The sequence below is a fragment of the Contarinia nasturtii genome, unplaced genomic scaffold (assembly GCF_009176525.2).
Source record: "Contarinia nasturtii isolate CC-2019 unplaced genomic scaffold, AAFC_CNas_1.1 Cnas_scaffold_2166, whole genome shotgun sequence".
Taxonomy (NCBI): domain Eukaryota; kingdom Metazoa; phylum Arthropoda; class Insecta; order Diptera; family Cecidomyiidae; genus Contarinia; species Contarinia nasturtii.
Window position 1 is genome coordinate 331,467 of NW_022199493.1, and position 25,930 is coordinate 357,396.

Genomic DNA, 25,930 nt, shown 5'->3' on the forward strand with positions numbered 1-25,930 from the left:
ACAGAAAAACACATACACGCATGTATGTGTTACACTCAATTAAATATGTATGAATTCAAGCCGAATTTTTTCTTCAAAATATTTGTTTTTTTTTTTCAATTTTTTTTCCACAGATTTTTTTTACTCAGAAAAAATAAAATATCTTCATTGTTTTTCAGCATTTCATATTTTATTATTAAAATAATATATTTTTTTGTTCTCTTTGTCTAAGTTATGCACAAATGTAAATTGTATTACAATATATGAAATGTTTATTCAGTAAAAAAATTGAACGATATTGGTAAAATTGTATTTGATGTAGTGATTTAATAGTATTTAAAACGGTTGATTGGGACGGCCACCCCTTATGTGCATGGTATTCACGTGTTGCATCCTCAATAAATTTTCGGCTAAATTATTACCACCCACCGGCAATGAATTGTTCACAAACATAGGATTTTCAGTGTGATGAATTTGTGGTGGTCGTGGTGGGTAAGGCGCATTCGGACGTGGCTGGTGATGGTGGTACTGCCGTTGGGATGGTATATTTTGATGTGATCGTTTTCGTGGATGTATTCGATCATTTCGATGAATTGATTGTGGCATTTGATATGGTTCACGACGCGATGGTGGTTCATGTCGTTTAATATCTTTTTTCATAACACGTACAAAATAGTTTCCCGTACCGTCTGGTATAAGATTACGTCGCTGTACATTCACACAGCCAACTAATTGAACCTGTTTTTGTTCTGATGCTTCAAACGATGTATTCGAACCAGTTGATGTTCTCTGATTTTGTGCTATATTTCTTTCATCGATCCAATAGCCGCGATGCGTTTGCGTCCCTTTTTCCGTTTCAGTGTCTATTGCTAACGACGCTATTTTTGGAATTTTTACTCCATTGTCATTTAAACACTTCAATTTATCAATATAGTTATCACGCTCCATTTTATGACCACGAGCCAATTCGAATGCTGAAATTGAAGATAAATTTGGAAAATCTATGGTGAAATTCAAGCCAAATATTTTAAATGTTTATTTCAAAATAGAGGAAATTAAATGATTGTTCTAAAAAATAAATAAAACCAAAATCTGTATTTTTATTGAAGAAAATCTACAACATCAAAAACTAAAGGAAATATCGAAAACATAGCTCCTGAAATTAACCGTCCAAGAAGGTTTAATTAAAAAAAAAATCCGAAAAAAAAACTGGGAGATAAATTGGTTTCAGAAAATTGAAGACCCAATATTCTTATTTTAAAAAGACTCCTCATTTTCTAAAACCTCATAGAGTAAAACCTCTCAGAAAAAGTAAAGACTAAAAATCAATTTCATTTCGTTCTTGGGAGAACAGCGGTCAGGAACTATGCTCGAAAATGATTAATTTAAACATTGCAAGTGTTTAACATAATTTTCTTTTTCGAATTTATGACCGCGTGCCGACCAAATGGACTAAAATTTAATTTGATTCACAAATTAAAATGCAAACAAAAATGAAAAAATGAAGAAGAATTCAAAGAGATATAAATCCATACCGGCAATGGCTTCGAGTGGTTGAATTTTCAGCGCCTCGATCATGTAACGACATATCAGAAATCCACTACGATTCAGTCCATGCGTACAATGCACTCCAATTAATTTATCTGTGTGAATAAAAAAAAAATCAGTTTTTACGTATTCGATGGAATTCAAATGTTAAATCATCTCAACCATTTGGATTGTTTGCCAAAAAATGGTTTACTGCATTTTTAAATCTGTGAGAAATAAAAAAAACATTTATTTAAAAAGAAAATTTTGATTAAAAATGAGAAATTCAAAATACTAACTGGATATAGCATTCATTTTTAGGCACTACTTGACCTACTACTGGTATTTTTTCATATTTAATGCCAAACTTCGAAAATTCCTGAAAATAAAATAGAAAAATGCATGAAATCGGTTTGGAAGACAATGACTCGAAATAATAAGGAAACATACGTCTGGATGGTAGTATTTTGTGGTGTTCGTAAGATCGATAATAAGTCCAAGATTTGGGATTAGTTCCACAAGTAATTTTGGATATAGTCTAAAAGTTGAACAATAAATTCATTAGATGATATAAGCCTGGTAATCAATGGATAATTAACAATTGACAATATATAATTCCTCATTTAGAATTTAATGAAAGAGAAAAAGGAGAAGCACTTTTTGTACACAAACTGCTTATCTCTCTCTCTCTCTATCTCTTACTGTCCGATGTTTTGAAATGTATTCGACTGGATTTTTGTGAAAATTAAACTTTAAAGTAATTGGATTGAATCGACTGACGTGTGAATTGAATCTGTGATAATGATGATTGATTGTAATAAGAATAACTACTAGATATAAGTTCTAAAACCCGGTCAAAATGTTCCAAATTAGTTAGCCATTCAGTTAGTCATACTCACTGTTTTTCTTCATCCACATTGCATGCTCTGTTGACTCCCTGTGCCGACAGGAGAGTTTATGAAAGTTTGAAGGAAAAAAAGATTAGCGAAAATTCCAAATGTTGTATAAAAAGTGTCACATCGACTTATGTTTATACCTCTTTAAGCGGCACTTTAAATGCAATGAAACGTGTTCCATGAACTTTATTACCGACCCGATTATAATCGAGCCATCTGCAAATCGAATTAAAAATTATATGATACACATCTGTTCTTCTATGTAAAAATGATGAACGGGAAAAAAAATATAATTCAATCGAAATGCATCCATACCCTTTTGGTAGTCCCATGTTGTTGCACTTTGTTTATTTTAAGTGTTACAAATGTTCGATGGAATTTCACAATTGTGTGTAAAAAAAAAGGCAGAATGGTAAATAATTAAGTCACGACAATATGCACATACTATGGCCAATACACACGTTTCTATTATGACAGTTGAAATGTCAGTAGCCGCGATGTGTATGTGTGAGTGTGAGTGCAGTGTTGCCTATGTCTGTGTGAAAAGTATTCAAGTTGAAATGTGTACGTTTCATTCGGAGATGCGATTAAACGCGTTCGTTTGGCGAATCGTTTGTTTCAATCAATGTGAAACCTGTCAAATAACTAAAGCGTTTAACTGCAGAGTGTGACAATCGGCGAAAACAAATTACATTTCGATTCAGAAATATCACTATTACCTACGACCAATTTTTTTTTTAAATTTATAAACAAAACGAAATTGTACAACATTCGAAACGGTTATTTTTCTTTCATTTATTTTGAGATTTATTTTTATTTTCATTTCGGTGGCATTTGCAAATGTGTATGAACAAGATAATTCGATGCACAAAGCTCGATTTTACACATTACAATTCACTTAATTTATTCGTTGTTTAGTTTTATGTTCGAAAAGCAATAAACAATACGAAACGCAATGTAAGTAGAATACATATAAACATTCTCTCTGGCGTTCGCTCCGTTTGTTTACTGTGATTTACTGGATCAGATGATTTATGGGAGAATGTTGTTTTCATTTTCGATTTTTTTTCTGGCATTTTGTGGTTGTTTACAATAATTCTTGATTTTTCTTCTCTTCTTCACCAAGCATGAAACCGAGTACACAGACAGCAGCCACCACAAAGTCCATATCATCATCATCATCACCGTCATCGAAGTCAAAGACTAAGAAATCATCGTCATCGTCATCGAGCAGCAGCAGCAGCAGTATCGGCAACACCAATCAACACTCATCCAGTACACACACATTAACCGCACAACAACAGACCAGCACCGTTCAATCAAATCCAAATCATTTAAGTAACAGTAACGATCATGCATCATCTAGTTCATCGTCGAGCCGAGATAAGAATAAGTGAGTTTGTTTCGAACGAAAAAATAGTGGATCCTTCGGTAGGAAATATGTTGAAAATTCATCAAATTCACGTGATTCGACATTTTTCACTGAAATATTCCATTCGAAATTGTTTTTCAATTTTTTCTTTGGTGTTCAAAGGATGTTTTATCGAAAATAATTGGTTTTTACACATTTTCCTTTTTTTTCTTTTTTTCTTATTCGCAGTCAACGAACCTATATTGGAATCAATGCAAACAGTGTAAAATGCATATGGGAGCAGAACAATAAAGGTGATATTGATTTGAATCCGGACATCTTACCAATACTCGCCGAAGATGCTAGCTACAAATTATGGGAAACAGTAAACAATTTAAAAACATTTGCCCGACATTCGGGTGGAAAATTAACAACAAGCATTGTAAATGAATTGCTCAAAGACTGTAATGTGCCGCCCATCATTGGTGCACATTCAACGGCACGTGAATGGAAGCGTTTAGATTGCGATGGTACGTTCTATTATCAGGCAGACGATGTGATCGATTTACGTGAAGAGTATTTACGTGATGTGACACTTCAGCAAACCGGTCCATTAACATTAGAAGCAAACTGGGTGTCGAATCAACGGAATTTTCGTGATCTAACCAAATTATGGCAAAGTATAATACTGGCAATTGTGTTGGGCGATGATGCAGCCTTCCAATATACATTGCATACAACATTGATAAATCCATTTATCGGTTGCATTCTACCGCATTTGGTACAAAAAACAATTGAATATTTGGCCTTTGGTTGTACAGACGATACACTTGATCGATTGTTACGCTTTCTTAAGGCGCTTGTACAAAATTATCATAGTCGTGATGTGGCCAACAATGAGGAATATTTTAATTTGTGTAATTTATTTGTGTGTCTATTGGTCGGTCAAATGGATATGAAATCGAAATTAGCGTACATTCGAATGGAGCGCGCAAAACAGGAAAAATTGGAAAAACAACGCAACGAAAAAGAAGGAAAAATGCCAGCCAAACCGAGCGTTTCACCGTTGGTGAAAAATATCAAAACGGAATTTATGGGCACAACAAAAGATACACGAAATTGTGGCGGCGGTGGCGGCGTAGGCGTTGGCAGTAGCAGCGGCAGTGTTGGTGGTGGTGATGCTAGCGCCAGCACTGAAGGTGTTGAAAGTAGCGTGACCGTTGCTGATAGTGGTGAAGTAGCCGCCGATTCAGATAAAGTGATAATCAAAGATGAGTCCGATTATTCGAATGATGTGTACTCAAATTATGTGGTAAATCCGGTGGCAATAAGCATTAAAACCGAAACACCTGACGATCAACGATTTTTTGATTCCGATTCAAATATGAAATTTGATGATGGTAATATGTACAACACAGATTTTCACGATGAACCAATGTTTGATGAAAGTGGAAAAAATGCGACTGAAATAAAAACCGAAACGACCGAAAATTTATTGCGCGACGATAATAAATGTGCGAGCACAATAAATGGTGAAAATTTGCATGGCTATTGTAATGAGGTATTTTCACCGTTTGTCACCGGTGCGTGTAACGATCGATTTGTCGATGAGGTATGCAAATTAATTGGCTATTTGTCCGGTAAATGGGGTTATTTTGAACATGAAATCACATATTTGCTGGCGAAACGTTTGGAGATTTTCTTTTTCGATATGCGCATCGACTGGTCAACAAATGAATTTAAATGGCTGGCCCGTGTTATACAAGCGCTTAGCGCACTCGGTGAAACTGCATTTCGTGAATTAACACTTTACTTCGAACACATACCATACGAACATTTGCCCGAATGGTTGATACCGTATTTTAGTTATGGTGCCATTTATATTCGAGGCCGAAAAGATTTTTATTTCTATGAATATATGCAAGAGGTGTGCGGTGATTCGTTGATACCATTTTTAGTTTACCATCCAAAGTATGTGTGTAAATTGCAAGCACGTGCTGTGGCCAAAAAACAACAATCAACACAATCGCCGTTGAAAATTTGCTCAAAATCAATGATTAAATTTATTGAACGCAAAGATTTACCGAAAAAATGTGACAAACCATCATCATCATCGTCGTCGTCGACGTCATCATCAACAACATTATCACCAACATCTGTTGACACCGCATTTCCAAAACGAACAAAAAATATTCGCAAAATGGCACCGTCATCACGACGATTTGGTTTTAAATTTGCTGGCTGTTGTCCGGTTATGGCTAAAACAACCATTAAACTTAGCACTGAACAACAATTCATTCAGTCATTTGAATTATGTAACAAATTGAATAAGCTTATTGTAATTTGTAGACGAAAATTGTTAAAACCGATTTACATAAATCATAAGACAAATTTAAATCACTTAACCGATATCAGGCAGTACAATATTTAGAATTAGACAAAATCAACACACAAACACACACACACTTGCAAATACAATTCAATGCAAATAAAAAAAATAAAGATGAGAAAACAAACAAAAACGAAATCAAAATAGAGAAAAGTCGAGCAAAAGATGAAGAACACATTTGAAGAATAAAATATTTCAACAATTTTAACAGAGAAAAAAAATTGCGTTTATTTTTCATTGAAAAATATCCTTGACAAATGACATTTTCCATTCAACATTTGAGTAAGATAAAATGTCTTACATCCGTAAGATGAACTTTTCCGCACTGTGATCCACAACATTCATTTATTACGTATCTTTTACCGTAAATATGAATTCATGAGAAAACTGAATCTGAGTTTTGCGATACAAATAATTTCTGATACATTTTTCAATGCCTGTATGATATCGTCATGACATGAAACTTTGCACAGGGTATTTTTTTCACACAAACAAACCATTCTGAAAGTTTCCACACAAAATTTTCGTTTTCGAGAAAAAAATCCAAAATTTTGTTCGGGAGGTACCCCTAATATGCATTGAAATTACATCAAACTTTTAGAATGTTATTTTTGTGTGATGGCCAATACACATTTTTGAGTGTTTATGAATACATTAACCCTCTAATGCATTAATTTTTTTTCGACATGAGACTTATTTTTCTATGATTGTTTTGGTTTATAATTCCTTAAAAAAATAATCGAAATTCAAAAAATCGCATGGTTTTCTCAAAAAATGCTATTGACAAAATTCGAGAACAATCAAAACCATTGTTTAAACTGCAGTAAAACTGCTATAAACAAAGAAAATGATAATTTTTTTTGTCAAATTTCTGTTTTCGAGTACAACCGTGTTTATAATTAAATAACCAATTTACATCCAGTTGTCAAATGACCGGAAAATGAAAGCCTGAACCCTACTGAATGTATTTTAATTCATAAATAAAATCTTTTTTTTAATTATATATTTTAGACAATAATTTATACACCATGCTTAAAGGCGGGGCTATGCACTAGAGGGTTAAATACGACTTTTGGAAGAAAAATTGAATTTTTCCCATGGATGGCCATGGGCATCACACCAGACATGGCACTTTACTCTATAAACCAAAGTCGCTCAAAATCTAATGGTTTCTATTCCTCGGGATCCCCAATCATTCTACGAAGTCAGATTTTGAATTACTTTTCTTGTTTAAAAGTTTACGTGTTAAAAAAAATTTGCGTACAGGGTACAGCGTACAGGGTACCACGCACATACATTCGGACATCGAAAAAACGACTGATTCGTGTTTCCTGGCTCCTAAAACACCCAGAAAACATGTTTTTTGAGGGTGTTAATTTTTCGACCGATTCCAATACTTTACCTTACACACTAGGTGTGTGCGGAAAAGTAAAACTTACCAAATCTACCTACTTATGTCGAACAAAAAAAATGACTGATCCAAAATGGAGATTTAAAAAAATTGACTTAAAATCGTAGCTTTATAAATGGCTTAAAATCTAAGCGTTTGAATGTATTCTATTACTCGCTTGATCGCTTTTCCATTGCAGTGGTTCCGATTCAGCCATATCTCCTTCGTGCTGCTGTTGCTTGTTCGTGACCGATTCGTTGGCACTATTGTCGATTTGTGCTTGTTTTTGTGAATGTTTCAGGTGATGTGTACAATTTTTGGCGGGTCGAAGTAAAATATGCGCAAAACACGTAACAAGTGCACCAATAGCAAAAATTTGAAAAGATCGTTTACCACCAATTCGTTTGAACATTTGACCTATAATATAAAAAGTAAGACTTATAATATAATAAGTAAGGTATACGACAGACCAATTTTTTTAACCTCCAATCAACGATCCAATTGAGAATCCTAAGCCATCATCGACCCCCGCCACTAAACCCTGGACCGTCGTCCCTGTGCCTTGGGGGGCTACTTCGTTAGAATAACCAACAATACACGTATAGCATAAGGCGTACGAAAGACCTTTTATAAGTAAGACATAAGGCATAAGTAAGACATAAATTAATAAGTAAGTCATAAGGCATATGCACCTTGCATAAAGAATTCAATTGGAACTAGAAACCATGGATTCGGTATCACTGAAATCAATCCGAATCGTATAAAGTACATAAAAAAGCATAAACTCAAACAATGCACATAGCCAATGCGTTTCAAAATTTTGCCCGATACTAAAAATATTGGTATTTCACCGCCAAGACACTCGGCAGCAACAACAAGGGCTTCAATTAATTTGATTGATTCCATATAACCGGTGGATTGTGCTAATTCTTCTAAATACCAAAACATATAGTAAATGATGAACGAATCAAGAATTCCAGCCAATGTTGCAAAGCATAAAAACATCAAAATCGCTTTTTGTCGCAGTAAATCGCCGACTTTACTCGCAATCGTATCACCTTCGTTTCTGAAATTTGGCAATTTTAACCATTTTATACTGATCACATCGCAGACACCAAAGATGACCATGACAAATAATGCTGGCGTTATAGCCTTCACGGCATCGGCCGAATCAAGACCGAATCTGTGCACAACAATACCAGCTATTAATGCAGTCACACCAAAACCAATGGTGCCCCAAACACGCTGGGCCCCGTACCGCATCGTCTTATCGCCCAACATATCAAAACAAATCGCATCACTCACCGAATTTGCTACATTGAAACCAATGGTGCCGATGCACATTAAGATAACAAATGACCAAAACGTTGTGGTTCGATAGAAACAATTTCCGAGCGATTGATTTTTAATTGGCACACAAATGACGGATTGACATGTTTTATTTATTTGAAATGCATCCACATCGCTCAATGCGTCCATACACAAACGCAATATTGATTCGCCACTATTTGCATTTTTTTCACGAACAAATCCAATTTGTGAGACATTTTTCGCACAATCCATCGAACAATTCATCATTTTATACTCTATCAAACATAAATCGGCATTTTTTATCTAAAAGAGAAAATAATATACATATTGATGAAAAATTGAAGCGAAATGTTAAATTAGATTTGTTTGAGCACTTCTACCGTCAATGCTATATCGCACATGCCATCTATTTCAGAGAAATTATACGATGATTGCTTTGGAATCTTTTGCGCTGGAACGATTGGCACCAAATAAAAGCCAGCATAACACAGTATCATAATCACCGTTATTGACATAAATATCGTCTTTCGAATACTCTGAAACCGATTTCGAATTTTTCAACATGATTTTTTTTTCGTTGAATTCAGATAAATTTTGGAAAAAATATTACGGGAAAAAAATCACAGAGATATCCAACAGCTGGTTTGGCGAGAACGTATAAAATTGGTAAAAATAATGTGATAAATCCCATAATATCGGGTGAGACTCCAAGTTCTTTGCCGAACACATTGATTTGAGGTAATATTGGGCCCATTGCTAAAAATAATTTAAAAAAATGCATTGCACCGAATATTTTATGGTAAAAAGAAAACACGAAGATTATCCAATTCAACTTACCTGCCATCATAAAAAAGTAATGTGCCTTGATGGGCAATAGTTTTTTGTTAATTTGGCCCATGTTTTGTTTTTTCGTTTCCACAAAAAAAACGAATGATCAAACTCGAGTGTGTTATGATGATGTTTGCAACAGCTGCCACATCGAATGAATGGGAGCAATAAAAAGGAAAACAGAATAACCAAAGTGCTATTATCTTGAAAAGTGGACATTTGCTTATCGCGTTTTTATCTTGTCTGGATGATTATTGAAGTAGTTCTCAGCGGCGACAGCGACAGCGACAGCGGCAGCGGTGTGCAATCAGTTTGCGAACTATTTTCTAATAAATGTTAATAATTATGGCTTTCAAAAAAACCAGTCTTACGCGATTATTTGCAAATAACACAAAAAATCATCTTATCAGATGTGCCGCTTCGAATAATAGTTTTGAAAGAATTTAAATTTTACCGGCCCAAAATGTAACCAATTGCCACAACACTTTGATAACAGCGTGAAGTGAGTGACGCCAAAAAAAATTGCCAAATTATATAAAAATAGAAAGCTAAAAAATTCAAGGCTCAACACAAGACGAATCGGTTTACAACAACAAACAGAAACAAAACAAAGCGTGTATGAGTGCGCGTGTTTTGCATAAGCAACAGCTGAGTGTCATTTAAAACACAGACCGAAAAAAGGTGCTTGCAACGAATGGAATGCATGCTATGATACAGACATTGACATTTCTTTGTTTGTGTACCCGATAAACATAATACACGAGTCATCGAACGGTTTTATAAACAAAATACGATGTTTCTCTCACTCTCTATCGCCGATGCTTGGTTCCTTGGTTTTTCGTGTATTTTTATTTACAGTGACGCGTTCATTCTTCTTATTTCATACTATCAATTGAATGAACGAACGACACACACTTATCGTCGAATTTAACAATTTTTAATGGCATTATAAACAAGATATATCAATTGCTTTATATTCACTAAAATTGAAGCGTTTTCGAAGATTTCTGACAAAATCAAGTGGAAACATTGTATCGATTTATTGGTTTAGATCGTTAATTGTTGCTCAAGTGATTTTTATATGAATTTAATTAGTGCCCTAAGTACTTGGAATGAAGTTCGACAAATTCATTCTAAATGCAACACGCGAATAACTTATTTTATTGACTATATCTTTGAAATGAACACTGATTCATTTGAAGATTCCGATATAAGCGTCATAATTTTAACGAATGAATTGTTTTATCGAATGGTGTGACATTTTTTATGTTTACGTCAATGTTACCTTTTTCACACCACAAAGAAAAACACTAAATGCTAGAAAATAAAGTTGCGATTCTAAATTGTCGGATACGACTTTTGTTGTTTACATTTCACTAATTTAAACACTGATCTGGTGTAAGTCGACACCACCCACACATTTTCATAGTTTCATACGCAAACCTTTCGAATGTTGCCTGTATATGTGATACACAATTTAAATTGAGTCGAATTTTTTTTTAAATCGAGATTACTTCTATCGCTTCTTATTACTTACTTCTTAATTTGACTTTTAGCAACATGAAACTCTTATCTATAGTGAAAAGATCGATTCAAGCAAGCTCGTTTTAAATGGTTCACTCAATTAGTTTGATGCGATGTGAGCAATTATAGTATATTTCAGCTGTAGAATATTATTTGCACCAGACGGTGATACATATACCTTAATCAAACTTCTTCTACTCGGAATCAACTCGGAGAGTCCAATGCGTTTTAAGATAAGAAGAAAGAAGAAATAAATAAAGAGTTTTTTGCAAATAAACATTAATTCAAGAATTTCGTTCTTTATTTTCGTGTGTCATGCATGATTTGTGTCGAATAACAACATTACACGTGAACAATTTCATTACAGTTCAACTGATTTTCGTTTCATACAGAACACTAATATTCCACTTTATCATCGTTGTTATTATTGTAGCCTTCTGTTAGTACATCCATTACTTCCTCATGATCTGAAACAAATGAATTTTACTCAATTTTTTGAACTATTCTTAGCAACATTTTGCATAAAAATTACTTTTAGACTCAGCCCATTCCAGTGCGGTCCGACCCCACAGCCAAGAATCTCTGATGCTTGGATCCGCTCCATGGTTAATGAGTAGTTTTGCGATTTTATAACGATCTACAACATGAATAAATGTAATCAAATTCAATTCAGGGTGTCAAAAAAACACTTTTTGTTTTAAAAATTACTATTGTGTGCTGCAATATGTAGCGGTGTATACCCTATTTGGATTTTCGCATTCACGTCTGCGCCTTTTTCGATAAGCATTTTGGTAATTTCTTTACAATCTGACAAAAGTAATCAATAAAAATCCGTATGAATCATATGTTATTGCTTCAAATTCTAAATATCTTGGTTACTGTTGTATGTAGCATAATGGATCGGACGCCACATCCATTGACCCGAGTAGTCGTGAACACTGGTTCCATTTACAATTAACATGTTGGCCACCGCGGGACTGCCTAAAAGTTGCAATTTATAAACGTATAAACTCTTTTTAATCAAAATATTTAATTATTACATAGTTCGCAAGCCCTAAATAGGTAGTTCTTATCGATTCCATATCCTTCGATTAAGAATTTAACCGCATCAGCATCATCTATATTGATGAATAAAAATGAATTACATCAGTAATGACGGCGATTTGATTCAGTGGTTCAACTCACTCTTTGAAATGGCTTGTTCAATGAAATCTTCTGGGGTTTCCTCGATAATCTCATCGTTTTCGTTCGTTAACTCTAAATTAACATTTTCATATTAAATGTTGAATGGGTAAACCTGTAAATGGGATTACCTGTTGGAGTGGCTTCCACTATCGGTTCACTTTTATCGTTGAGTATACTAGCTCCGTGCGCGAAGCACACAAATAATAAAATGACCAAAGACTTCATTTTCAAAATAAAAGTTCTTGAAAAACCGATTTCAAAAGAAAAGAGTTCAATTCAAAAATAATAACTTTTTCAGAAAATATATTCACTTTAACAAATGGTCTGCCAAATAAATCCCAAATTCGATTGAGTAATGCAAATTACGCTCCCGCCTCTTATACTTTGACCAAAACGACAATTTCAAAGAACTTTTGGCTTAATGATTACAGGGTGTGCCAGTGAAACTGATATTTTTATATATGCTTATAAAAAGCGTATTTTGCGGCCAAATCCAAAAATTATTTTTGCGTTGTGTAGAGGAAGGCCACATATTTTTAATACATCAGCTAGATTGGATATCTCAATTTTTTTGTTCAGTCTGGAGACATAAATGTGCTAGAAAGAAATCAGTTACGACGCGCAACCTCATTCAGTCAAATATATGATCTAGTTGTAGCCAAGTTTCCAAACACAAATAATTTTTTCTTTTGTAGCATAAACTATTGATGTCTTAGGAAGTAAAATAAGTGCCCAGCAAAACAATAATGTTTTTGTGTTGGACACGCCAGGCCCATTCTCAACACAACCTCACTTTTCCTTATTTTTCAGAAAAACGCTTAAAAATCAGCCTTTGAATATAAAACATTATCCAAAAACTATTTTAAATTGTCAGGAACATCTTAATATCTCCTTATAAGAACAAATTAATTTCATTGAATTATCATTTTCCAAGTAAATATGGTCGAACATACAAAAAATATCAGTTTCACTGGCACACCCTGTAAATTTAATCAAAATTCGGGTCATGACATGGAATAGGATATTCTTTGAACTGAGTTCACGCTGTTGGCATCAACACTATCTTATCTTATAAGTGCGCAATTTCCATATGCAGAAAAATAAAAACAAGTTTAAATGAAGATTAAAATTTAAGCCAATTTGCTTGGTGATGAAATGAGCTGTTTTTATTATTACTGATTTCGAAGAAATGGAAATTTGTTTACATTGCCAAGATTATCAACAAATTATGAATCAAGTTCCCAATTGGCAAACAACTCTATTTGTTGGACAGAAGGAACGAGGCCAGCTAGACTAGGTTACATGGGCTTTAGCAAGATTTCATATAATACATTGCCATTTTATAAGAAGAAGGATGAACATTCACTTGAGTATTCAACAAAAATCATTTATTAAAATGACTTCATCGTTAAAGTCAGACCCATCATCGTTCTGGCGTTTCGTCAATACAAAGAAAAATAGTGACTACGATCCGAAATTGCTGCATTTTGGTGAGAAATCATCGAGTGATAAGAAGGAGCAGGCTGAAATGTTTGCAACATTCTTCAAGAATAACTTCGCCAATCAACCGTCTCAATTTCAGAATGCTGCTCAAATGTCTCCTCAATCAATCTCAAATATGGATGAATACAAACTCAACGAGTTCTCCGTGTTCAATGAGCTGCTTCAAATCAACTCAAAGAAAGGAGCTGGTCCGGATGGAATTCACCCCATTCTTCTAAAAAATTGTGCTGCTCTACTGTATGAGCCACTTTCAACTATTTTTAACGAATCGCTCTCCACTGGAAATTTTCCCACTGGATGGAAGCGCTATAGTGTCGGACCAATCTTCAAGAAGGGATCGCGATCAAACGTTGAAAACTATCGTTGCATTGCCAAATTGCCAACGATAGCCAAATTTTTCGAATATTTGATCAATTTGGATCTCAGTAAAATGGTGGCAGATAAAATCGTACCCCAACAACACGGTTTTATGAAAGGCCGCTCAACGTCGTCAAATTTACTGGAATTTTCGCACTATTCCATCAAAGCACTGAACGACGATAAGCAGGTAGAAGTTCTCTACACTGACTTCAGCAAAGCATTCGACATCGTTGATCATTCGATTCTGATCTCAAAATTGCAAAGTTTCCACCTGCCACCAAACTTAATTGAATGGATTAAATCGTATTTGTCGAATCGTCGTCAATTCGTTAAATATGGACAGATGGACTCAAGCGAGTTTGTCGTAAACTCTGGGGTGCCTCAAGGAAGCCACTTGGGCCCCACACTATTTCTCCTTTTTATTAATGATATCGTAAATGCCATCAAAGACGACGATATCTTTATCTCTCTATTTGCCGACGATTTGAAATTAGCAACATCAATCGCCAATATCAACGATACATCCAAACTTCAATCAGCAATCGACAAGTTAGGGATGTGGTGTGACAACAACAAACTGCATTTGAACCTGGACAAATGCTCGATCATGTCCATATCGAAAAAAAGAGACAAAATAATAAATTCGTACTCTTACGGCAATCATAATTTTAAAAGAGTGAGTGAGCAAAGAGATTTGGGAGTCATCTTCGACAACAAACTCAACTTCATCAAGCACATCGATTCTATTGTGGCCAAAGCGACATCAGCACTCGGATTTGTGAAGCGATTCTGCTACGATATTCCTGATGTCCATACTCTGAAATCTCTTTACTGTGCACTTGTACAGTCAATTTTGGAATATGCCAGTTTGGTATGGCTACCGTATCATGGCATACACAAAAACAAAATCGAGTCATGCCTGCGTCAATTCACAATGTTCGCACTCAAAGAATATCCAAATATTTCAAACAACTTTAAAATTTCATCGTACAGCACTCGTCTAGGCAAGCTCAATATGCAGTCACTTCAAAGACGCCGTATAAATGCCTCAATTTTATACATATTCGATCTACTGCATAATAAGATTCATTGCCCATCGCTTAAAATGGAGATTGCTATAAATCAAAATGAACGCAACCTGAGAAATATCGAATATTTCAAAATCAACGACAAATTATTAAGAATCAATCCAACTGTGCCGCTCAATCAAATGTGCAAAATGTCAAATAAAGTCCACGAACTTTTTTCTACGCAAACGAACAGATCAACATTCAAAAATCGACTTTTAGCTTTAAGTGATGAACACTTTTCCAACTTGTCATTGGTGTCTAACCATAATACTGTTTTTTTGAACGATCAAATGTGATTCATTGTGATATTTATTCTATTTATTTATATCTACCGCTTTGACTAATTGTATCCGAGTGCAATTTGAAATTTTTTACTATTAGCTATTTATCTATTTTATTGATCTATTTTCACCTATTCAAACCCGTAAATTATTTTATATTATAACTCATTATTGAAAAGATGTGGTTTTTAATGGTGATCAGATGTATATTGCATCATTGATACAAACCTTTTCTCCACCAATACATGTATAAAGATATGTACAAACTCAAAACTATGATTCAGCCAGTTTTTGGCGGTGAATAAAGATTATATTATTATTATTAAAAAAAATCAATCCTCTAGATAATGCGTATACGTTCGTTTATAAACTCTGAAAAAAGTGTGATACAATGAGCTTTAAAAAAACAAACAAATATAAAACGATTGATCAATAAACCAAGTTTTTATTTTATTTGGTCCAGTTAAGAAAGTATTAGAATATATTTCGCAAGGCACAAATAGAATAGCACAAAAGTCATGATTTAACAGCAGTGATAATATGGTTTCTTGCTGAGATCACCGGATCGAATATCGCATCGATTTTCGTGTGACAACCTGTAAAGAAACAAAAAAAACGCTTTATTAAATTTGCAAACGAAAAGAATTGAAAAAATCTAATTAAATGAAATACCATGTTCAAGAAGACACAACAGTCGATCGTATAATATAACGCTTTCAACTAGAGGCGCAAGCACCAACCGAAGTGTGTAAAATATGACAACGGATTTCCAACGCTCCAAATTCGCTAGCGTGTCTGTCGAATCGATGTCATGATCTGGGATATGAATGCCATCAAGGTGACTGACTGCCTGATGGCAATAGTCTCGAAATGTGGTCAAACGTTTGATGCTGCGGAGTCCGGAACGTTTTTTCTCTGGCCAATATTTACAAATAATCTTTTCGATGGCCGCACGGAATGAATGCACACGCAAATTATCGTAATTTTTATCCGACAAACGATTCGCATACACTTCAATTGCATGGCATGATATTTCACGGGCCACAAAACTCAAATGATAATCATTTGGATCAAAATGTCTATTCAAATATTCACTTAGCGGATATCCTTTATTTCGAATGTTCGTCGAATTGCTGAGATTTTGTATTTTAAAATAGCAACATCCAACTAAATTCAAAAATTTTGCCTCTGAACTTTGCAAATAGAAATTTGTCAGAATGGATGCCAAATCTCCGCACGGATGCAAACCAATTATACCAAATTTAAATGTTTCATTCACAGCAATTCCGAATGATTTTTTTATAGCCGCAACTAAATCTTTGAACGATGTATCGCGGTTTAAGCATATGTTCAAATGTACGGGACGCCGAAATGTAATTTCATCGGTGCAAAATCTTGTTGCCAAATCAGTCAATTGATTATCTAATTCACTGACAAAAAGATTTTTTTTTAAAATTATCATACAGATTGTATTGTGGCTGCTATTTACTCACTTTGCTTGATCAGTGAGCGTGATCTCTTTTTCCAAACAGCATACTCTTAGTCCATGACCGTAGGCAAGTACTCTTGCCAAATGGCCCAGCCCAGATCCAAAGTCCACAACATAATTTACATTTAATTCGCGTGCAATGTTAACGGTCAATTGGCTCATACGTTCAATTTCATGCCGTTTTTTCGCTTTAATATTTTTCTTCGTTAAAACTGTACCAATTTTCGGGTGTGTCAAACAGTTGAACTTTTTTTTCGGATTATTATTTGAATCGCTTTGATTTTCTTCGGCCTAAAAATCGAATGCAATAAATGAATTTTTGTTTCACATACAAAAAGCACAAATGTTCAAACCTACATCGATTCGTTGTGAAAATGAAATGGGTTCCCTTGGAATGCACAATCGCTGCATTAGTGTTCTCAGTGCAAGTAATGACAATGGCCATACTGTGCATTCGGTATTTTGTACGGGAGGAATGAGCAAATCGGTTAAATGTTCGGGCGAAATATGACCTAGTGTTTGTATCCATGATTTTGGCATTTTATCCCAGTGATTATCTACGTAAAAATCCTACACAAAAAAAAAACAATTTTCAATTGTCTATTTCAAACAAAATGAGTGTTTTTTTCTTCATACCAACACATATGAGTCCAATAACCATTCGTAAATTTTGATTACTTTTAACGCGTCACGAAGTTTACTCTGAATACTTGTAATATCATTATGATGTGAATACATCGTTTTAATACTAAAAAATAAATGAAAGACAATTTTTTTGAAAAAACTTCTTTATTTACAACGTTCAACAATGTGAACAAAAACACGTTGACAGCTAACGACGGACATTGCATATGTGTGAATAAGTGTGTGGGGAGGTGTATAAATGTCAAAAGCAACACTTACACGTATACAAATGTTCAAAATGTTTGTACGCACGTACGTTTTTAGTTGAAGTCTAGGTTGAAGTATGTGTGTATACAGGTTTAGCTGTACAATGGTTCATCTTTAATGAACAATTTTCGTTGCTTCATATTTTTTTTTTCTCCATCACGACCAACAATAACAGGCTTTGTATATTAACTGTGTAATGCACAAATGTCAGATTATCGCACAATCAAATGTGTATTACAAATAAACATGAAAACATGAACTGTATTTTTGGTTCATGAAATTGTGCGTTTATTTTCGTTTAATTTTCATTTTATTTTTCTATTTCAAAACAAACTTGTGATTGTGTGCTTAATATTAATGGTTTCCATAACAGTTGCGGTTTATCAAGAGAACGTTAGATGAATGAACCGATTATAGTTTCTGTCGTTTGATTACGATAAATGTGAGTTGAAATATTCTATTTTCATTCGGAGATTTTAGTTGATTTTATACTATATATTTATCTATTTTTTTTAATTCAAATTGATTTTAGAGCAAAGCTTGACGAAATCCGAAAAAACACACTTTGAGCAAATATCAACGATTATACTCACAACATTTGTTGTTAGACAAAATACAAGAACAATAAAAAAAAATTCTAAGAAAAATACGTCGTGTCAAGCGATAACAACTTGCCAATCCGAAACATTCCAATACCACCGCACATTATGATGACGATTGATGCTATTTCTCAACTTTTTGTGCTTACCATTTTATTAGCTACAGTGGTGATCTCTCGAACAGATCAGGTAAATTTATAAACCTTAACATATGTTTTTTTTTTAATTTCAGAAAAACACTTTTTCGTTACTTGTTCGAATCAAATAAAATATTTAATTTTCTAATCCATTTTTATCTTTGGAAAATGGTAGTTTGGCGTTGACGAACAAATTACCGATACAAATCCAAATGAAGCAATGCGAAAATTTCTTGAGCAACATGGCAAACAGGCATGGATGGAACAGGGTGACGAACGACAGCCCAAAGTCAATGTTCAACTAGAATTAAGCAAATTAAACTTTTGTAAGTCTATAATTGATGCACATTTCATGACTTTTCTATTGTTCAACCAACGCCTCTTGATTAATTTGTTGATGAATGTGTCTTTTTCCTCGAAATTTAGCTCATACATGGGAACGAACGTGGCCAACAAAAGCGCGTGAATTAGGTAGTGTGAGTGCGGTTAGTTTTGATAATGATGATAACCTAATTGTGTTCCATCGTGGTAACCATATTTGGGATGGTTCGACATTTAGTTTAAATAATGTCTATTTGCCACGAAATAAAGGTCCAATCAAGGTGAACACAATAGTTGCGTTCAATCGAAAAACGGGCCAGGTGTCATATGAATGGGGTAGTAATATGTTTTATATGCCACACGGTTTGACTGTTGATCATGAGAACAATGTGTGGATAACAGATGTTGCTTTGCATCAGGTTATGAAATTTGTCCCAAATAATCGAACAAAACCGGAATTGACACTCGGTACAGCTTTTCAACCGGGTAATGGTGCTTCAAAATACTGTAAACCAACAGCGGTCGCTGTTCTACCAAATGGCGATTTCTTTGTATCGGATGGATATTGTAATGCTCGTATCATCAAGTATGCACGTAACGGCGATAAAATCATTAGCTGGGGACTTAATTCATTTGCCGGTAAGCATCGAACCATTTGATTAGCAAAATATGAAAGTTTGGCTTCGGTGCTTGATCATGCCGAGTCCCATTTTTTTTATTAGATTCAGAGCTGTGATTGGGACCGGAGAAGTGGGGTCAACACTTATTCCATATGATTTTTTTAAGAAGAAAGATCTGTACTCACAAGAAAAGTGCTCGCACCGCACCGTGCCTATAACAGCTCTAATTATATTCGATAATTAATGTCTTTCAAACATTTTCTTTCCAGGTGAATCATTTCCACATGCACCGCCAAACTTTTTTGCCATTCCGCATGCAATGACATTGGCCACCGATTTGGGTTTGCTTTGCGTAGCTGATCGTGAAAATGGCCGTGTTCAATGCTTCCATTCATCAAATGGAACATACCATTCCCAATATCATAGTGGAATCATTGGTGATCGTTTGTTTAGTGTTGCTTATGCACCAGTCAATGGTGGACAATTGTATGTTGTGAATGGGCCACAAAATCCGGACTCATTTCATGCAGTAATGGGTTTCATTATTAATATGCAATCCAATCAAATAGTTGCAAAATTCGGTCCAAACGATGGTGTTTTCGAGAATCCACATGATATTGTTGTGTCATCGGATGGTGAAGAGGTGCGTTATTTCAATATTGATTTTTTTTTTCATTAGTTTATCCAAAAAATTTCTTTATTTCGTTGTTGTTCGTTTAGATATACATAGCACAATTGTCACCTAACATCGTTTACAAATTCAACTCGAAAAATCCGGCCACGTCGAATATCATCATTAAAGCGCCAACCGTTGTCAAGGCAACGGTAACATTCGGTAATTAAAATTAAAATAACAATCGATCGGCTCAATGTCATTGTAAAATGTGTCAATTTATTTCAGATAATAATACAAAAACATTGAACGAATCAACGGAATTGCCGACATTGAATTATTTGCAAACAAGTCGTCAAATATTGTTCATAATTGGTTTGTTTGTATCATTTGTTTGTATAACATTGTTTGCCGTATGGATTATTGCAAGACGACGGAAATTAGGTAAATTTAATACCGAACAACAATACACTGATTTAGAATACAGCAAATTAATGTCAAAGTGTTAGCGCTGCTCGTCATCATCCAGCACATACCACACACGCACAGTATATTCATACAACGATACACATATTTCACAGAGCATTTTTTATTTTTTTTTAATGAGTTTTCGCGTCCGCATCTTGTGATCTTATTTCCTCTTTACATTTATTTTAGTGTATTTTTTAGCCACCATTCCTTTCTTTTTTTAGCCATAGATTATCCGTGGAATTTTATTTAGTGCGTTTTGCATACCATTTTTTATAGAATATATATTTTTTGCCAAGATTTTATTTTTGTAGTGACTGACATCACAATTACGATTTAATATGAATTTAAATAACTGACTTGCGTAGAAGGATATTTCGAATTTGAAACGAATTTATTTTTGATATGGAATTTTTTTTGATGGGCAAAATTCAAATTTCGAAGCTATTTCTTGTTAGAAGTGCCAATTACTTAAGCCGAAAATGAAATTCAACCGAAGCCACTCAGAGTTGTATGTGTTGCTATGTGTACTCAGGTGCATCACTTGGAAAATTATATGGAGTGCCCGGTGCCTATAATCGCTTTGATAAAAAAAAAGTATTTCTCTCTCGACATTTTTCTCAATTGAATATCCATTTAATTAGTCTTCCCCATGATGATATGGGTTTAATGGTCTTCCATTACTATTTCTAATGAATGCTTTTCTACCTTCAATCGCCAATGATTCTTATTCTTTCGATTTCTATTGACAAAAAGTGACTCAAATGTTGTTACCTAATTTAGTTATAATTTGAACTCCCAATTTGTGCCGACACTTTTGCCTATCATTTTTCATAAACAAATGTTCAATTTTTTTTAAACAATTTCAACATATTTCTGTGCAAAAATAGAGATGGAACAAAAAATATTCGACATATTTTTTTTGATACATATTTCGAACAAATTTGAACAAATCAACATTTTGACATTGAAAAATAAAAATAATTAAATATTCATTACATCACAGTAAGTCAATCTCAGACTCAGTCATTCAATTTTAATCTTAATTTAAACTAAAAACGAATGTATTTTTAAGTTAATTATAGATTTTGAATATATATTTCATTTTAAATTGATGATTTTTATTATTTTCTTAAGTTGTAAGCAACAAATATAAATGAATGTGAAGTATCGTATTTCGTCCATTATATGTATAAATGTGGTCATGTAGTGCTGTTCATATACACCAATATACACCAATTAAAACTGACTTTAAATGAAAACATGAAATTGGTTTTTATTTTGAATATGCTTAATCACATCATGATGAGAGAATATATTTTTGGCTGATGACATTTATTTTCTCTATTAAATTTCATTTATTTTTTTCTTGTGCGCCGCATATTTGTTCGGTTTACAAATACATAAGTTTCAAGGAATCGCCGAAGGCATGCTTGGGACTTTCCGGCGGTTAACCGAAAAAAAACGGATGGATTTAAATTAGGTAATTTATTGGAACGAAATCGCGGATTTGAAAAATTGGATCAGGATGCAAGCGACGAAGAGCCAAATTCAAGTACAAGTCATTCACTGCTATCAAACGCACAATTTGCATAAGTATAACCTAGTTGAAAAGAATTCAAGAAGAAAATAAAAATCAATTAATGTGAAGATTTCTTCGCCAAAAATAAATTTGTTTTTCAATTCAATTGTTATTCACTCACACACCAAACACACTCGAACTCATATTTACAATAGATTTGTATTGCTGAATGCACCTTTATAAAGAAAAAAAATCAACAACTCAATTAAATATTTATCGAATAAGAACTCTAATTGCTTATTGTACAAAAATTCATGTGAATAAAGTTTTCATTTTTATTTTGTAAATAAAACGATTTCGTTCTTTGTTTGTATCTCTACCCAGCAAACAATTGTTAGGGCAAATGCATCCATTATGAAGCACATATTGACGGTCGTTTTCGGGGTTAGATTCGTGTGTAGTTTCAGTCATTTCCATAGGTTTGGCATGGTGGAACATTCAGGTGTGAAAACATGGAAAAAGGGAAAGACAACCATTAATATCAGTTGAACTGGGTATAAAATACTTTTTTTAAATTAAAAACTTTACTCACCTACGGGTACTCCCCCTCCGTACAATGTTGTACTATTGTACAACTAGACCACAAGACTTTATATAGTCTGTTCATGTCTAGCTAAGCTAACTATAATAGTTAAAATATTTTATTTTATGTAATTTTTTGAATGTATGATTAATTGATGATGTTTGTTAGTTGACATTGTTGTTTTAGTCCGGCGGTCTTAACAATGAAACTGGCAATGGTACATCAAAGATCCGGCAAAGTCCTATGTAATTTAAAGCAAATACATTAAATAATGAATATTCTGTTTCCAATTGATTCATACCTTTGAGCATAATGCATTTTGCTGCAACAATATCTCGGTGCCAAGTAACTGTTTGTGGAACAACATCATCATCATCAACATTTAATGGCCAATTTTTGTAGGTAACTTTAACCTTTGACATTAAACGCCCAGTCCGAAGTTTTTCGTTCACAGCCTCACGATTGCCATCGATAATTTGTCGCTTAATAATTGCACGTTTTCTTCTCAAAACACGTCTGTTGACCGTTGACACAATGATATCTGGCAGTCCAGCGACTGAATCTGGCAGGCCATCAATCTTTTTCGCTCTACAATCGTAGCACACTTTAAATCGATCATCTTTTGTGTGCCTTGGAAAACGTTCCTGACAATTCGCGCATGTTTGTGATGTTCCCCATTCATCTTGCATTTCAACTTCTGAATGTCCAAGTTTCTTAATGCTCACACGAAACTTACGCGATCCCGGACATCTTTTACGCTTTTTTATTCTAAACGGTCGATCGGGTTTCATCGCCCAAGCACCAAATTGAACCAACGACGGTTTGTTGTTTGTCACACACACGGCGATTTGATCATTTACTCTGGTCGAGCGAATGTGATGGTCTAAATCCAGTCGTGCATATTCACGCGTCGCATAAGCTGCCATTCCTTTTCGTAACATTTTAATGCGATATTCAATGTATGATTTCCATGTTGAATTACGTGGTGATGGTGGACGATATGGGTATGTTTTGAGATGTTCCTTCTCTTCGATATCAAACCATCCAGCCAACTTTTTCGCTTCTTTGTCTCGTTTTTTCTGCTGAGTTTCCCAATGAAAACGCTGGTTTGGTATTATAATGTTTTCCTTCAAAATGCAAAATGATACAAAAAACTATGAGTTTCTATTCAAAACCATTTCAAATTACATTTCAAAATATCTTACCTCAACAGCCGGCTCATCAGGTGTTTTTTGAATGTTGCGACGCACTACAGTTAACCACGATTTTTCATTTGGATCGATTCCAATGATGTATTTCTTGCCAATGAGTTTTTCCGGCCCCCGATTCGCTTGGGTTGTTTGCTGTGGTCGTTGTTGTCGCTGTGGTCGTTGTTGTCGCTGTGGTTTCTTGTACATTATGGATATTGAAACACTATCGGTCAAAATCTGATGATGGAATGGTTTCGATTTGCCCAATTTATTTATTTTACCGACATCGAACAACATATTCCATAGACCTGATCGATCAGTTTGGGTGTAGTACTTTAAATTTCTCTTATTCATCCGGTTGGTCCGCGTATTGAGAAAAGAAGGCACCAAATCAAGCTCGTTTACAATTTTATAATACAAGTCCTTAATGTCCAATCGCACGTTTTTCAAATGGTAGTCGCATAATGGTATAAGAGCAAAACTGCTTATTTTTGGTGGTCGATTGATTGTTGGCTCTTGAAAGTTCGGATTGTTACGAAACATTTCATGAATGGTATTCCATTGTTCGGCATGACTGTGATACACTTCTATTTGCCGTTGCATTTGACCGAACAACCACAGTGATTCAAATCAACGATATTTTGCGAAAAATTTCATACTCACTGTTCCCGACCATCCAATTTCAGTCAAATCTCTCATTAAAATATTGAATTTTTCAACGCGTTGTGGATCCACATTATTACCATTTGTTAAATTCTTAAATCGATATGAAAACTCTTTGGCATTTCTGATGTCGATGTTATCAAATCTTGAGCCATTGTTGAATCGATTGCGATACCAACAACGCATTCGAAAAAAATTCTCAAGTCGTTTTTCACACCATGTGTTGGTATTGGTTTGAATGTTTGTGATATATTGTTTATAAAAATATCTCAAACCATTTCCCAACTTTTCATCATCTGGCCATCGGAACTGTTCTTCACTGTTTCTTTCTACCATGAAACGAAACTCGGGCAATATCCGATATCGACTATTAATATTGTTAACGTGTTGGTTTAATACCGCTCTGAAACAATCGGCAATGAACAGGCTTGGATGTAGTTTCAAAAAAAATGCACGATCGTCATTATCAAGTGCTTCATTCAAAATAAAAAGAATAAAAAGTGATGCCAATGCTGCCACTTCTGTCATTTGAACACTGCGCTCGAATAGCATTTTGGTCACAGCTTCTCCAACTCTTTCAATCCGTTCATGTTGTTGTCGCAGGATTGTTTGAAGTCCACATTTTATTACAACGTATTTGCTTTCTTCTGGTTGATTATCATCGAGCTCGTCGTCATCCATGTCTTTTTCTGTTCATTCTCAAAAAACTGAATAAATTATTCGAAAATAAAAAATAGACACAAATTTAGAAAAAAAATGCAACAAAAAAAGCATAGATTACGAATAAAATGAGATCACAATTTAAATGACAATCACTTATATCACAATTCAAATTAATCACTTCTTACCTCAACGATGTCACTCTGTATTCTGATTCAAATGATGAAATGTTTTCCAATATTCCGCAGATGAAAATTTTGTTGGAATATTCACCGTCAATTTTATGAATGCTTTCTTATTTTGAAATAACAACAGAGACAATCTCAAAACCAACAGTGAATTTATCCGTTTAACATCGAACAAACAAAATCATTGGAACAAATGTTAGCCAAAAATGACGACAAACAAAATGTTTCATACTCTAATATAAACACTCACACATAATTCTCAAGAATTCCTTTTACAAGCAAAGCACAATTTGTTACAAACAAAAAATGAGAACACACTCATATCACAATTCAAATGAATAACTTCTTATACTATATAACTTTGTGTCCTGATTAAAACGATGAAAATGTTT

At 34.2% G+C, this 25,930-nt stretch overlaps 7 protein-coding genes across 13 annotated transcripts; 2 read left to right on the top strand and 5 right to left on the bottom strand.

Annotated features, from left to right (window-relative positions):
• Positions 1-147: 147 nt before the first annotated feature.
• LOC116347894 (mRNA-capping enzyme) lies at positions 148-2,883 on the bottom strand. The gene is made up of 8 exons (XM_031778689.1): positions 2,718-2,883; positions 2,543-2,618; positions 2,406-2,443; positions 1,957-2,044; positions 1,806-1,885; positions 1,690-1,733; positions 1,515-1,622; positions 148-953 (listed from the first exon to the last, which is right to left on the bottom strand). Exons 1-8 carry the CDS (start codon positions 2,732-2,734, stop codon positions 316-318), a joined length of 1,089 nt encoding a protein of 362 aa, XP_031634549.1. The 5' UTR covers positions 2,735-2,883; the 3' UTR covers positions 148-315.
• A 168-nt stretch (positions 2,884-3,051) lies between these two features.
• On the top strand, positions 3,052-6,297 carry LOC116347893. Its single transcript, XM_031778688.1, has 3 exons — positions 3,052-3,359; positions 3,529-3,795; positions 4,003-6,297. Exons 2-3 carry the CDS (start codon positions 3,530-3,532, stop codon positions 6,182-6,184), a joined length of 2,448 nt encoding a protein of 815 aa, XP_031634548.1. The 5' UTR covers positions 3,052-3,359; position 3,529; the 3' UTR covers positions 6,185-6,297.
• A 1,181-nt stretch (positions 6,298-7,478) lies between these two features.
• On the bottom strand, positions 7,479-11,024 carry LOC116347890 (major facilitator superfamily domain-containing protein 6). Its single transcript, XM_031778683.1, has 6 exons — positions 9,681-11,024; positions 9,454-9,599; positions 9,224-9,379; positions 8,225-9,146; positions 8,016-8,156; positions 7,479-7,949 (listed from the first exon to the last, which is right to left on the bottom strand). The coding sequence occupies exons 1-6, from the start codon at positions 9,739-9,741 to the stop codon at positions 7,681-7,683; spliced, it is 1,695 nt and encodes a 564-aa protein (XP_031634543.1). The 5' UTR covers positions 9,742-11,024; the 3' UTR covers positions 7,479-7,680.
• A 433-nt stretch (positions 11,025-11,457) lies between these two features.
• Positions 11,458-12,714, bottom strand: LOC116347915 (poly [ADP-ribose] polymerase tankyrase-like). Its single transcript, XM_031778720.1, has 7 exons — positions 12,509-12,714; positions 12,381-12,452; positions 12,236-12,313; positions 12,075-12,176; positions 11,904-12,002; positions 11,728-11,832; positions 11,458-11,662 (listed from the first exon to the last, which is right to left on the bottom strand). The coding sequence occupies exons 1-7, from the start codon at positions 12,603-12,605 to the stop codon at positions 11,592-11,594; spliced, it is 624 nt and encodes a 207-aa protein (XP_031634580.1). The 5' UTR covers positions 12,606-12,714; the 3' UTR covers positions 11,458-11,591.
• Positions 12,715-16,011: 3,297 nt separating this feature from the next.
• LOC116347861 (protein RRNAD1) lies at positions 16,012-17,922 on the bottom strand. The gene is made up of 5 exons (XM_031778611.1): positions 17,720-17,922; positions 17,441-17,653; positions 17,088-17,374; positions 16,267-17,024; positions 16,012-16,190 (listed from the first exon to the last, which is right to left on the bottom strand). The coding sequence occupies exons 1-5, from the start codon at positions 17,819-17,821 to the stop codon at positions 16,111-16,113; spliced, it is 1,440 nt and encodes a 479-aa protein (XP_031634471.1). The 5' UTR covers positions 17,822-17,922; the 3' UTR covers positions 16,012-16,110.
• Positions 17,923-18,059: 137 nt separating this feature from the next.
• LOC116347859 (peptidyl-alpha-hydroxyglycine alpha-amidating lyase 1) lies at positions 18,060-22,403 on the top strand. Of its 4 annotated transcripts, none has more exons than XM_031778606.1 (9): positions 18,060-18,154; positions 18,348-18,416; positions 18,507-18,762; positions 18,886-19,036; positions 19,137-19,670; positions 19,921-20,294; positions 20,372-20,486; positions 20,553-20,708; positions 22,141-22,403. In XM_031778606.1, the coding sequence occupies exons 3-9, from the start codon at positions 18,682-18,684 to the stop codon at positions 22,326-22,328; spliced, it is 1,599 nt and encodes a 532-aa protein (XP_031634466.1). In that variant the 5' UTR covers positions 18,060-18,154; positions 18,348-18,416; positions 18,507-18,681; the 3' UTR covers positions 22,329-22,403. The 4 variants fall into 4 exon arrangements, with proteins under 4 accessions (XP_031634466.1, XP_031634465.1, XP_031634463.1 ...); XM_031778605.1 differs by having other exon boundaries at positions 18,066-18,167; XM_031778603.1 differs by lacking the exon at positions 18,060-18,154 and adding an exon at positions 18,169-18,256.
• Positions 21,910-25,063, bottom strand: LOC116347860. Of its 4 annotated transcripts, none has more exons than XM_031778608.1 (4): positions 24,043-25,063; positions 22,847-23,964; positions 22,436-22,630; positions 21,910-22,335 (listed from the first exon to the last, which is right to left on the bottom strand). In XM_031778608.1, the coding sequence occupies exons 1-2, from the start codon at positions 24,628-24,630 to the stop codon at positions 23,020-23,022; spliced, it is 1,533 nt and encodes a 510-aa protein (XP_031634468.1). In that variant the 5' UTR covers positions 24,631-25,063; the 3' UTR covers positions 21,910-22,335; positions 22,436-22,630; positions 22,847-23,019. The 4 variants fall into 4 exon arrangements, with proteins under 4 accessions (XP_031634468.1, XP_031634470.1, XP_031634467.1 ...); XM_031778610.1 differs by having other exon boundaries at positions 21,910-22,630; positions 22,847-23,078; positions 23,139-23,964; positions 24,043-25,057; XM_031778607.1 differs by having other exon boundaries at positions 21,910-22,630.
• Between the last annotated feature and the right edge of the window lie 867 nt (positions 25,064-25,930).